Here is a 13882-nt window from a genome sequence, read left to right on the forward strand (position 1 = left end):
GATCTTAGTTTTCTGAATGTTGAGTTTTAAGCCAACATTTTCACTCTCCTCTTTCACTTTCATCAAAAGGCTCTTTAGTTCTTCTTCACTTTCTGCCATAAGGGTGGTGTCATCTGCGTATCTGAGATTATTGATATTTCTCCCCACAATCTTGATTCCAGCTTGGGCTTCATCCAGCCCAGCGTTTCTCATGATGGGTCTCAGGAACCAAAGCAAAAGAAGGCAGCCAAGAGCCCTCAGTTCTTCCTGTTTACTCCTGTGCCTGATTATATTGGTTAGCATTAGGTTAATTCAAGAGGGACAAACAAGAGCAACTCAGTAAGGAAGTGCTCCAAGAATGATGGGGACATGTCAGAGAACACACAGCCAGCTTAAAGGGACTCCTACTGGCCAAATCTGTGCATCAAAGGAAGTGATAACAATAATATAGGTCATAACCTATGGAATAAAAGAAGAATCCATGAGTCCATATTTACAGTAGGAAACAAAGCAGAAGAAAGAAAGAAGGAAAGCTCCTTTTACATTTGTATGTCAACTAATAAATGTATTGACTAGAAAAATGATAGAATTAACAAATCACCATTCGGCAACTAGCATAATAATAATTCACTCAAGCAAGAAAGAATCATTAATGGCAACTTCCCTAGCCATCCAGTGGTTAAGACTCTGAGCTTCCAATCCAGGGGGCATGGGTTCAATCCCTCATGCTGAACTAAGATCCTGCATGCCACTCAGCACAGCCAAAAAGAAAAAAATCATTAATGGGTGCTAAAACTAGTGGGAAAAATTTGGTGAGGAATGGGGTATTTTTTATAGTCTCAAAGTATCTGTCTGTAAGATATTTCTGTATTACCAAGGGGAAAATAGTCACTTTACAGTAAAGAAAGTTGACTGATCCAACATTAACCAAGCAGTAAAGCCAATCTACTGAAACCAGGTTTCGTGGTGAAGAAAAGTGCAGCATTTTTTGCAGGGCACCAAGCAAGGAGTCCAAGGCAGTTCAGTTCAGTTCAGTTCAGTTGCTCAGTCGTGTCTGACTCTTTGCGACCCCATGGACTGCAGCATGCCAGGCTTCCCTGTCCATCACAACTCCTGGAGTTTACCCAAACTCATATCCATTGAGTCAATGATGCCATCCAACCATCTCATCCTGGGTTGTCCCCTTCTCCTCCTGCCTTCAATATTTCCTAGCATCAGGGTCTTTTCAAATGAGTCCAAGGCAGATGGTGCTCAAAACACTCAAATTCCCTAAAGAGTTTCAGGGACGGGAGGGTGAGGAAGGAGTCCCAGGATATGTAAGTCAGCTAGTTCACAATTCTCAGGTTGGTTGATGGTGCGGTAACAGGATGGTGTTGCAGGAGTTAACATTATCAATCTTTAGGGGCCAGTAGGTCTGGGGGCTACATGTTCATGGTCATCAAGTAGCTAATTTCTTCCATTTGGTGGTGGTTTTAGCATCTGCAAAACAACTCACGAAATGAGTTGATACTCATCAGATGCTGTTATCTAGGTACTTCAAAGAAGAAATTAAGCAGAGGATATGGGAGAGTGATCTATGCCCAGAAGGCCCCATAGGGTCCTGCTTGGTTACATGGGAAGTTGTCTTCTAATGTGTACCGAGTTTCAGTTTGTGAAGTTGAAAAAAGCATGTTATGAATGTAGATGCCGGTGATGATTGTACAATGTGAGTACACCTGATGCAACTCAAATGTGCACTTGAAACAGTTATAAATTTCATGTCATGTGTATTTTACCATAATTGTAAAAAATAAATATTTTTTTAAAGTGGCTGACACTTAATAAGAGCTATGAGGGTACTGGTTATTAACATTAGCATAAGATCTGTGTGTGTGTTATCTCTCTCTCTCCTTCAGTGCAGGCACAGAAGGAGTTCAGTCTTGGTATAATGAGCACCTCATAAAGGGCAGGGTGGGGGCTGAACATGCACAGTTCATGCAGAGCAACTCATAGAGGTGGATTAGAGGACAAGGCAAGGAAGATTCCAAACAGAAACTGCCTCTAAGGAGAGGTGGCAAGGGATAAACCTCACCCGGGATGAGCCTGGTGAGTGCAACATGAGACAGAGAATTCACAGAGCAGGGAGAGCCCAAGGAGAGTCGGGAGCCCCTTTCTCCTCAGGGCTTTTGCAGGGGTACCTGCAGCCATCATATGGTATACACCCCCTCTGAGCTTTCCCCGTTAGTGTCTGAGAAGCAGCTGTCACATTAAGGACAGAGCATCTAGAAATGGCGTGGGAGAGACAGAGCCGGTGAGCTTTAAGAGCAGGCTTTCATCCAATTCCCAGCAGATCCCACTGAGGAACATGTGAAAGGGGCTGAGGCATGTACAGAGAGGGGTCTACTCAAATAGACACACATGTCGGAAAGAGCCGGGACTGCTGTTGCTGACCAAGCCTGTACTGGGAGAGACCCAAGGCCAAGAGGGGTTTCCATGCCCTTCCAAACCTGTGGGAACCCCTAGTGGAGTGGAAGGTACACTGGACCAGGAGTCAGGAAACCCGATTCTCACTCCAACTCTGTCACCAGTTTGCCGTGTGTCTCTGGGCAAGCCACTTACCCTCTCAGGACCCCCTCCCTGGCTGTACAAGAAAGAGATCGTACTAATTTCAAAGGGCTGTTCCAACACTTTATTTTTTTTTAACTTTCCGCTTATGTCCCTACTTTCTTTTGTGTGTGTGTGCGTTAATTTCTTTTTTATGTTCCAACTCTTATTTGGGGGAATAAATCCCATAGTCAGTTTGTACCAAACATTTTACTTTTCAAAGCACTTTCACATCAATGATTTTCTGCTCCCAGAACTTCTTTGTAGATTATTAGATTAGGTCCCATTTCTCCAACTTCATCAAAAGGAAATATGAGGCCCAGGGAAGGGAAAAGACTCACCTAAGTTCACCCAGCCAACAAATGGCAGAGTCAAGACCCGAATTTGGGTCTCCTGACTCTTGTCCGGGTTGATGTGTCCAGCTAAGCTGGTTTTACCTCACAGAGGTGTAGTCTCCAGGGAAAAAGAGACTGAAGGGCACTCAGAGATAGAACCAAGTCAGCCTGAAGGAAAGCACAATTTTCTCTAATCGGTCTGCCCAGAGGGGCACCTTCTTTTCATAGTTCTTCCAGAGACAGAGGGAACATTTCTTTCCCAGTGAATCAGCCCAGATGGTACCTTTCTACAATTTCTGTCTGTCTGTCTGTCTGCCTCTCTATGGGAGCACCTTTCCTTAATTTGCACAAAGGCCCTTATGTGTTAGCAGCAGCCCTGACTCCTGGGTTGTGCCTCTTTCCATTAGGGTCTGGAGTAATGCCAGATGGAATACAGAACACTTAGTTATATTTGAATTTCAGAGGGACAATTAAGACTTAGATAATATGTCCTATGCAATTTGGGGCACACAATTATCCTTTTAAAATGTATTTTGTTTATCTTAAATTTAACTAACTAAGCATCCTATACTTTTACTTGTTCAATCTGCCAGCCCTAGTCTGGAAGCCATGGTGTACTCATTCTGACTTGTACCAGCTCATGAGAGCCAATGGTTAATTTTCTGGGAATTTTGTGAGCCAGTTGTTCAGCCACTGGGAGCTGAAAATCAACCATGGTGGGAGTATTCACAGTATGGAATCTGTCAGTCACCACATATCAGCACTTTTCTTTTTTTTAGAGCTGACTGTGAAACATTTAGGAGGGTTTCCCAAGTGGTGCTAGTGGTAAAGAACCTGCCTGACAATGCTGGAGACACAGAGACACAGGTTCCATCCCTGGGTTGAGAAGATCCCCTGGAGCAGGGCATGGCAACCCACTCCAGTATTCTTGCCTGGAGAATCCCATGGACAGAGGAGCCTGGCAGACTATAGTCCATAGGGTCACAAAGAGTCAGACACGACTGAAGCAACTTAGCACGCACACACACGTGAAACATTTACCAATATTCCATTGTCCAGAGTCCTCCTTGTAACACACAAAGTCAAGACTCTGAAGCCGTGTCCCTGGCTGCTGTACAGCTGCATGGGAGGCACACACCCAGGGCCTCCATGGACGGCAGCCTCGCGGGGACCACTGGTACTAAAAGCACTTCCCACCCAGAGGGACTACCTGGCCATCTGCTCCCTTACCCTCCCTACTATGGCTTTGACTGCGACCTCTTGTCCATGGCTGAGAGGTTCAAATTTAACCTGGAGTTTCATCACAAGACCTTTGGCCAGTGAGCAGAGGGAGCCCTCCTTCCCCCTTCTCTGCAGCCCTTTGATCATCTCTCCACCAACTGGGATGCAGGATGGGGGAAGGTGTCCTGGTGGCTAGCTGAGGTGGAAACTTGGTCTTCTCTGGGGCTTCAGGGAGTGAGGGTTGAAGTGGGGGGCTGGTGGGGCCCTACCCCTCTCTTCGAGTAGATGTTATGCAAGAGGGGGTTCTGGAGCGGAGTGCTGGACGAGAAAGCAGGAAATGCTGTGGGGAAGGTACAGCGCCTGTTCCCAAATACTCTCCGTCAGCTCCTAAGACTTTGGGGTGAGGCAAGGAAGGCCACCAAGGTTGCCAAGCCCAGCCCTACCTGATCCCCTCTGTCAAACACAGGTACTGTAGCAGGGTCAGGGTGTGGCTGTAACCAGGTTCTAGAAAAACCCTACATGGGGAGTCAGGAGTGCTGGGTAGGGTCTCGGTCCTGTCAGAGACTCGCTGGCAGGACTCTCAGCCGCCAAGGGCCTCAGTCGAGCCATCTGTAAGATGTTTCTCGGCATCTGCTTGCCTCCCAATGATAAGTATCCTCATCATGATGACACAGTGATTGGGCAGTGGCCTCTGGGCTCTCATGGCCATAACATCACTCTGCACACTTGATCAGGGAACAGTGGGGGGAATGTCCTGGTGAGGAGAGTGGGGGAAGGTTAAGAGGCCACTGGCCCTGGGGGAGCAGGAGGGTTAGGGAGGAAGAAATCAGAGAACAGCCTAGCCCTGCAGGTTGAGAGATGGCCCCACGCCTGGCCCCAGACAACCTGTTGGAAGTCACACTTCACTGCGCCTTCCAGGCCTCCCTAAACTCAGCCCTGGGCCATCTCCTTCTCAGGGTCATCTCCTTCACAGCCCAGCCACTTGTCCCCATCTGCCTTCCCAGAGGAAGTCATCCAGGCAGAACCAAACATGCAGGGCAAGCTCCCAGTCAGCCTTGAACTTAAAGCCTTTGCTCCCAGGATGGACTCTCTGAACACTCCAGCCAGAACCTTCTCCAGATCTAGGCCTGGGGCTCCTGTTCTTTGTCCAGGAGGGCAGAGGTTATGCTCTTGGCTGAAAGGTATTGGGACAATTGTTTAATATTTCTCAGAATCAGTTTTATAACCTAATTAGTCTAATTAGTCAGGGCCCTCCAGAGAAGCAGAACCAACAGGCTGTGGTGTGTGTGTGTGTGTTAGCTGCTCAGTCGTGTTGGCTTTTGCGACCCCGTGGACTGTAGCCCACTAGGCTCCTTGGTCCATGGAATTCTCCAGGAAAGAATATTGGAGTGGGTAGCCACTCCCTTCTCCAGGGGATCTTCCCAACCCAGGGGTTGAACACAGGTCTCCTCATTGCAGGCAGATTCGTTACCATCTGAGCCACCAGGGATGCAAATATACATACAGAAAGATTTAAAGAGTCGGCTCACACAATTCTGGAGTATCATGGAGGCAGGCAAGTCCAAAAACTGCAGGACGGACCAGCAAGTTGGAGAACCAGAAAGAGCCAATTCAATAGCCAGTTCAAGTCTGAGAACCATCTGCTGGCAAAATTCACTCTTGCTCAGGGGAGGTCAGTCCTTCTATTCAGGACTTCAGCTGGTTGGATGGGGCCCACCCACATCATGGAACACAATCTGTTTTACTCAAAGTCCACCAATTTAAATGTTAGTCTCATCCAAAAACACTCTCCCAGAAACATGCAGAATAGTGTTTGACTACAGATCTGAGCCCCAGGGCCCAGCTAAATTAACACACAAAAGCAACCATCCAAGTGCTCCAGGGGGAATAGCAAGGAGGAACCGTTGTCCACCCTTGACCTAAGGCAGAGCTGTACAGACAGGGCCTCCTCAACTGCCAACAGAAAAGGAGCTGAAGAGTAAACACCCAGACCTCCCTTTCCTACCTCCCTTCAGTAGCCAGCAAATTCCAGAGCGCAAGGGAGTCACTATTATAGTCCACATAGGTTAGTCTTCTGGGGTTCACCAAAGAATGGAGAAGGATGGACAGTGAACAGTGAGAGACACGTGGAAGATGCTCGGCTTAGCATCTAGTAATATTTCTAAAGTGAACTGTGGACATCTGTGTACCCAGAACCCCAGCAGTGGGATGTCGGCATCCAGGGTCTGCCCAGCTTGGGTGAAGAGAGACCACGCTTTTGTTCACTGTGCTACAATGGATGTCCTGGATGGACAGATGAGGAGTAACCCAACTCAGGGCCTCCAGTGCCTCCTGCTGCCCAGTGGAATGGATCCAACCTCCCCCACTCCACGGACATTCATCTCATGTTTAGGAATCCAACCCAAAGCCTGACTCTAAAATACAGAAAAAAATGACTACATAGGGGTATTGATTACAAGGTTATTTATAATGACGAATGTCTGTAAGTCTCTTACCTGTCAACCACTTGAGAAGCAGGTAGCTCAAGTTAACTTGAACTTCTGTGTACTGTGTATTAGGCAGCAAGGAAAATGGACATTTCTAGCACATTTAAGAGACATGGAGAAGCGATGCTGACCCCGTGCCAGGACCACCAAGCAGGCACGGGGGTCACACACGGTGACACGACAGTCCTGCCAAGCCACTGCCAGTTCACGTGTCTGCAGGCACATCGATAATAAGAACCGCTGGGGACAACATGATGCACTCAGTGTCACCAATCACCGTGATCCTCACAGATTTTATGTTAATTGAATTTGAGTATAAACTTCTTTTCTCACAAATTGGAGAGAAGTCTAACTGTATTTTCTTCCAACGGGACAGGAAGCTGTGCTATCATCATCTCTTACGTAATCCAACCTGTTCCCACTGAGTGGAAATAGCACAGAGTACAGATTTAGTAATTGCAATGAATAAAATGAGAGGTTCTATTCTGTGGGAACTCCAAATACTGAAACATAAATGTTGATTCTGGGCAGTAGGACCCAGGGCTGTGCTGTTCACATCACGGGGGCCTCAGTATTACCTGGGATTATTAAGGCTGTAGAATCTCAAGAACCACAATCTGCATCTACGGGGTTCCCCGAGTGATTCCTGGGCAAGCTAGTTTGAGCAGCACAGCCAAGGGACCCTGCTAGACTGCATAGTGTGATGCTGCTAAGTCGCTTCAGTCGTGTCCGACTCCGTGCGACCCCATAGATGGCACCCCACCAGGCTCCCCCGTCCCTGGGATTCTCCAGGCAAGAACACTGGAGTGGGTTGCCATTTCCTTCTCCTATGCATGAGAGTGAAAAGTGAAAGTGAAGTCGCTCAGTCATCCGACTCTTAGCGACCCCATGGACTGCAGCCTACCAGGCTCCTCCATCCATGGGATTTTCCAGGCAAGAGTGCTGGAGTGGGGTGCCATTGCCTTCTCCGATAGTGTGATGAGGAGACAAGAAATTTGGAGTGATTCTTTATTTTGGCTTTGGACGCTGGCCTTAAATCTACTCCTAGACCCTGTCACTTGCTGTCAGAACCCTCTTGGGAAAAGGCTCATCACCTTCAGCTTCCTAATCTCCAAGGAGTGAATAGGTCTCAACATCTCTATAGTTTGTCACAAAGAAGGCAGAGGATGAGTGTGAGGGACACACCCAGCACACTTTTCAGACCAGGGCCCCAGACTTGTCCATTTGCAAAACTTATTAGAGTTTGCTACCTGAAATCTCTGATCTTAGGTGAATTTTGGGAAGACATTTGGAAACACTTTTTTTTTTCTGTTTTTTATCCTTTTGGAAACACTTTTTTTTTTTAACATAACTTTTTATTTTGTAGATTCACATGCAGTGTAGGAAATAATAGAGCAAGATTTGAGTACATTTCATTGATAGGATAATGGTAGCATCTTTCAAAACATAGTATCACAACCAAAAAATTCTCACAACCAGCAGACTGTTGGAAATAAACCAGCTCCTACCAGGAAGTCAATCTGAAACCTACTCAGAAGTGCAGGCAACCCTTTTGATACAACCCACTGCCCTCATTCATCTTTTACACGTTTTACTAGTAGTTATGTGTGTGTGCGTTTCTGTGTGTGTTTGTGTGTGAGAGTGTGCAGGCAAGCAAATTCCACAAAATTTAATCACATGTTCTGTTTATGAATGCCAACACTTTTAAAATGATTTGTGCAAACAGAGGCTTCTCAACCTTTTATCCCCAGAAAAATAAAGGATTGATTAAGCAAATAGAGTAAACGGGATTGAAGATAGTAGGAAATATTTAACCAAGTTCAGGACAAACAGTTTTAAAGAGCAAACTCACTGACCTCGGTCAGTGAAATTTTAGCCATTTCTGCATTCTGTTTTCCATGCTACAGGGTTTTCCTTTCTGGGTTTCATTTTCCCAGCAAACCCAAAGAGAGAAGGATACTTGACCTATTCCAGATGCTGGGCCTCTCTGTGCCTTTGTTTTTGTCTGTCTCTCTTTGCCCATTTGTGTCTCTCTCTTTGCTCTGTGGCCCAGGCCCTCTGCTTCATTCTCTCCCAAATCTAACCCCTGCCAGCATCATCTACATTCAAAACATCACCTCTCAGAAGCGAAATACTGAGACCGCCCCCGCGCCCCCACCCCGCCCACTCCCCCTGCCAGGAGCATTTGTTGACCATCCTGTTGGTGTTTCTGTGTTTTGATGACTACCAAACAGATAAACCCCAGCCAGAAAGCTAACATGCAGCCTGACTCTGTGATGTGTAATCCCAGCTCCTCCCTGGGAGGGAGGGTCTGTCCAATGAGATTATGAAACTCCCCATGGGAAGGGCCTGGGAAGAGAGGGTAGATAAAATGGGCAACCGCAGCAGTGTGAGATGCAGCAAGGTCTGCAGCCAGAATGGAGGGCAAGCTGTACAAAGGAGAGGACTACAAGACAGAGTTCCAACCCCGGAACTACTTAAAGACCTACTATGCCTTCGATTCAGGCACCGTAGCTGAAAATGAAATCTTGAAATTCAACCTGAATAATCTCTTTGAAACTTTCTCTCCAGGTGAGTGTCTGGTCTCCATCTCAGGGAGACAATGGGGCTGCGCCTTACAGGAAGGGCTCTTGGTGGCAGGGGACCCATCCTCTGGGACACTGCTCACCTAGGATGCTGCAAAGGCAGCGGACCTGTGAATCCACGAAAACTGTTGCTGGTTGGCCACTCTGGAACCCAAGCTCTGGGCTTTGCAGCCCAGGAACCAGGCCTGAATCTTTAACAGTCCGTCTCAGTTTCTTGCCCTGTGAAATGGGAAAGTACCTCCTGAACTGTGGGGCTCATAGACTTATGCTGGAAGGGATAGGAGACAATAGATATGAACATACTGCTTGCCTCCCCTTCAGTAACATAAAAGTGGCTTTATAGCCTGGGCTCAAGACCCCCCTTGAAAACCTGATGAAAGATCTGGTATATACACAACACAGAAACACTCTTAATCTTTTACACAAAATTAAGAGGGTTCATGGATACCCAAAGCCAAACCACAGAGCTCACTTTACAAATTTCTGCTCTGAGTTGTCAGGCTGGGGGGACCAGCAGAGATTATCACCCAAGTTCTCCATGCACACAAGGAGGCTGAGGTGCAAGACACCAGGGTGTCCAGCCCAGGTCAGACCACCTGTCACTGGCAGTAGAATATCTCAAAATCAGTTCATGCAGGGCTGCCTTGCACAGTTGCACAGGGAGTGCACTGAACAACCAGGGGGTTACTCAGTCATTCAACAAACCTTGCCCTATGTATTCAATGCCAAGAAAGGGATCAAGCAAGGTCCACAGAAATACAGACAAATGAAAGCTTAAGGCTTACAGAGAAATCTGAGGAGACTCTGGAGGAAGGACTGGGATTAAACCTTGGAAAATGGACTGGTTTCAATGGAGGAGGATGGAGGGAGGAAGCAGGGAGAGGAAGGTGATGTACTTATATTGCTCTTCCCGCAACTCACCACAAGATCCTCTTGCCTTCTGTGATTGGTTGAGCCAGTTTTGAACCCAGGGGTTCAGCTCTCATCCTTTATCAGAAGCTCTGTCCTTGCAGCAAGGAGGTGGGAGGGGGTGCTGTGGGGTCACTCTCACCATTGCTTTAAACCCAGAGTCAGAAGACTTGCCAATAATCCAGCTTCTACCAAGAAGTCAATCTGAAAGCTGCCCAGAAGGGCAGGACTTGTCCTATCAGGGCTCCAGTAGCAACCCTTGAGGCAGCAGGGGGACCCAGTATGTACCAGCCTGCGCCCCAACCCCCTCTCACTCTTCTGAGCCCCAGGCGTAGGGTCTGGAATCCTCACACAGGCCAGGTACTGCCCAAGGCAGGGTCGGGTCCCCTGGGAGTCACCCTGGGGAGAGGGCACAGCCTGGCATCTCCATCCACCACAACTGGCATGGAGTTGGGTGTCTGCCCCCAACACCTGGAACATGCTTTCTCCTGCAGGAGGCATAGGAGGCGACATCCTGATTGACGTCGGCTCAGGCCCCACCATCTACCAGTTGCTCTCGGCCTGCGAGGCCTTCCGGGATCATCGTGTCAGACTACACGGAAATCAACCTCCAGGAGGTGGACAAGTGGCTGAAGAAGGAGCCGGGGGCCTATGACTGGTCCCCAGCCGTGCAATATGTGTGTGAACTCGAGGGAGACAGGTAGCCACAGTCACCATCCTTCTCACAAGAGGTCTCCCATCCTCACAGGCCTGAGCCTGAGCCTGCCACCCTGCATCACTGGCCAGCTCCCTCTAGCTTGTTCCTAACCCACTTGGGTCTCTGGCCCAGAGCACCTCCCTCCCTTTGAGTGAGTCCCACCTTCAGCCTCAGAGTTGCCTGGGCTCTAATCTTCGGTTACCTGATTTGCCCTCCATGTTTTGCATCCCTTCCATCCTGTGGGACCTTTTTCAGTCCCTCCTCCTCCCGGAAGCTCCCCTGATTGCTCCAGCACACGCAGATCTCTTTCCTCTCAAAACTAGTGGTTCAGCTTCCACTTTACCTAATGTTGGAGGGGCACTTGTTATGGGAAGACATGGGCTTCTTGGAATCGCCCGCATCTATCTCCTCAGCACTTCTACCAAGTCCCAGAGACCAACAGCACTCACGCCCTCCAGGCACCTTCCCCACCCAGTTCACAGAGGGGGAATCCATCAACCAGAGTCCAGGAAACCAAGGCCCAGATGTGGAGAGTGACCTCGAGCCCACCTTAGAGCAGGACAAAGACCAGACTTTAAATTCCTGTCCCATCTTTGGGCCATGGGGGCCTGACCCAATTACAGACAGGGGCAGCCTGAAATGGAACAGGGCCTCAGGGTCTCTGAGCACAGGGTCTCTGCATCAACCAAGCCTGGGCTTTATACATTCTTGTCATCATTCACAGAGAGCATTCTGAGAGTCAGGTCACTTCCAGATACTGGCAATAGCACAGTGAATAAAGTCTCTGCCCCGCGGACCTCACATTCTAGTAGAAAGCACAACGTCCCCAAAGTTGATAGAGGTAGGGATTCAGGGAAAAACAAGTGTTCTAGAAAAGACTCTCCAGCTGCAGGGGCCTAGAGAAGTACAGGTGCTATGTTAGATGGGAGGGTGTCTTACTCATCCTGAGCCGTCATACGAAATATCATTGATGCAACGGCTTGAACAAAGACGCTCATTTCTCACATTCTGGAGGCTGGGAGCTCAGGATCAGTCCTTGAAGTTGGTGAGGGTGCTCTTTCTGGCCTGTAGATGCATTCTTGCCATGCCCTCTGAAGAAGGAGAGGGAGAGTGAGCTAGCTCTCTAGTCTGTCTTCTTGTAAAAGGCACAAATCCCATCATGAGTGGCTCCCCTCATGATCTCATTTACCTCTATTTACCTGCCAAAGGCTCCATCTCCACAGACATCCACATACATGTTAAGGTTTCAGCATATGAATATGACGGGGATACAATTCAGTCCCCAGCAGATGGCAAGAGAAAGCCTCTCCCTAAGAAAGAGCACTTCGAGCAACTCCCTGGGAGATGTGAGGGAAAAAGGACGAGAGGATCTGGGGAAAGAGAGAGCCAGGCAGAGGGGATGGCAAGGGCAAAGGCCCAGCTGTGGGAAAGAGCTGGTTTAAAGGAGGATATTTACAGTCAGGGGCTGCAGGGAGGAGGAATGGGGGTATATTGCATAATGGGGGCAAAGTTTCAGCACGGGGGTAACAAGTTTTGGAAGCAGAAAGCAGTGATAGCTGCGCACATTGTGAATGCAGTTAATGCCCCTGGATTGCACAGTGACTGAAATGGCAAATGTTTGTTAGATGTCTTTTGCAACTTAAAATTCATAATGCAATATGCTAAAATTGAGTTATTCAAAAGAAAGAGAGAAAAAAGGAGGAGGAGGAAGAGGAGAAGGAGGAATCAGATGTCAAATGCACTGCCACCTATCAGCTGCGTGGCCTTGAACAAATCACTCAACCTCTGTGTGCCTCAGTTTCCTCATCTATATAATGGGAGAATATGACCTTCCCCATAGGCCCATAGGAAGCCCACCTTAGGGTATGCGGGATGTTGTCCTAATTGTCGTTGTCACCTCATTGACCCTCCCCCACAGGAGCAAGTGGCAGGAGAAGGAGGCCTGGCTCTGAAGGACAGTCACGCGCTTACTGACATGTGACGTGAACCAGTCCCGTCCTCTGGGGTCTGCCCAGGTGCCCGCAGCGGACTGCGTGCTGAGCCTGCTGGCCCTGGAGTGCGCCTGCCATGACGTGGACGCCTACCGGGCAGCCATCCGGAACCTGGTCGGCCTGCTGAAGCCAGGCGGGCACCTGGTCACCTCGGTGGCCCTGCGCTGCGGTGAATACATGGTGGGCTCCAGGAAGTTCTTTACCCTCTCGCTGGAGCAGGAGACAGTGGAGAAGGCCTTGCAGGAGGCCGGCTGCCAGGTGCTAAAGTGCCAGTACAGCCCCATCAAGTACTCAGAGGCCTTCTGCCTTAACGACGGATCCTGTTTTGTGGTTGCCCGCAAGGGCCCTGGGGCCTGAGGCCAGTCTGGCAGACAGGGCCTGCCCAGAGGGGGAAGTCAGGGTCCCAAAGTCTAGTAAGTCTGGAGCCCCCTGCTGCAGAGTCAGCCTGAACACCATCCCTTCATCTTGTACTACGTCCCCAGGTCACAAGTGAAAAGCAAGTTCTCCCTGCCCCCAGCCCAGGGGGCCATCCTCCACACCCCTTTCCATTTCATCCTGTATCATAAGTCAGGAAAATAAAGTGGCCCAGCCAGACGCTGTCTTGATTTGGATCACGCACCCCTCCCCCCCATGCAGACCTTGAAACAAGGATTTGAGAGCAAACAGTTTACCTGAGATGGAGAAGGCGATGGCACCCCACTCCAGTACTCTTGCCTGGAAAATCCCATGGACGGAGAGGCCTGGTGGGCTGCACTCCATGGGGTTGCTAGGAATCGGACACGACTGAGTGACTTCACTTTATTTTTTCACTTTCATGCATTGGAGAAGGAAATGGCAACCCACTCCAGTGTTCTTGCCTGGAGAATCCCAGGGACAGTGGAGCCTGGTGGGCTGCTGTCTATGGGGTCGCACAGAGTCGGACACAACTGAAGCAACTTAGCAGCAGCAGCGGCAGCAGTTTACCTGAAAAAAGATCCCAGGAAACACTAACAGGAATGAAAAGAAGGCAGGCAGGTAACGAAGGTGGGTCATCAAGTTCATCACCAGAGTGGCAACAGTTCATCAGTTGGGAGGCCTCAGAGTCACCCATCCTCAG

At 48.9% G+C, this 13882-nt stretch overlaps 1 protein-coding gene across 1 annotated transcript; it reads left to right on the plus strand.

Moving 5' to 3' along the window:
* The first annotated feature begins 8964 nt into the window (after positions 1-8964).
* INMT (indolethylamine N-methyltransferase) lies at positions 8965-13380 on the plus strand. The gene is given in 4 exon segments (XM_006055652.4): positions 8965-9175; positions 10593-10677; positions 10679-10798; positions 12714-13380. Coding segments are annotated over 4 exon segments (789 nt in total). The 5' UTR covers positions 8965-9021; the 3' UTR covers positions 13144-13380.
* Positions 13381-13882: the final 502 nt, after the last annotated feature.

The sequence above is a fragment of the Bubalus bubalis genome, chromosome 8 (assembly GCF_019923935.1).
Source record: "Bubalus bubalis isolate 160015118507 breed Murrah chromosome 8, NDDB_SH_1, whole genome shotgun sequence".
NCBI classification, from domain to species: domain Eukaryota; kingdom Metazoa; phylum Chordata; class Mammalia; order Artiodactyla; family Bovidae; genus Bubalus; species Bubalus bubalis.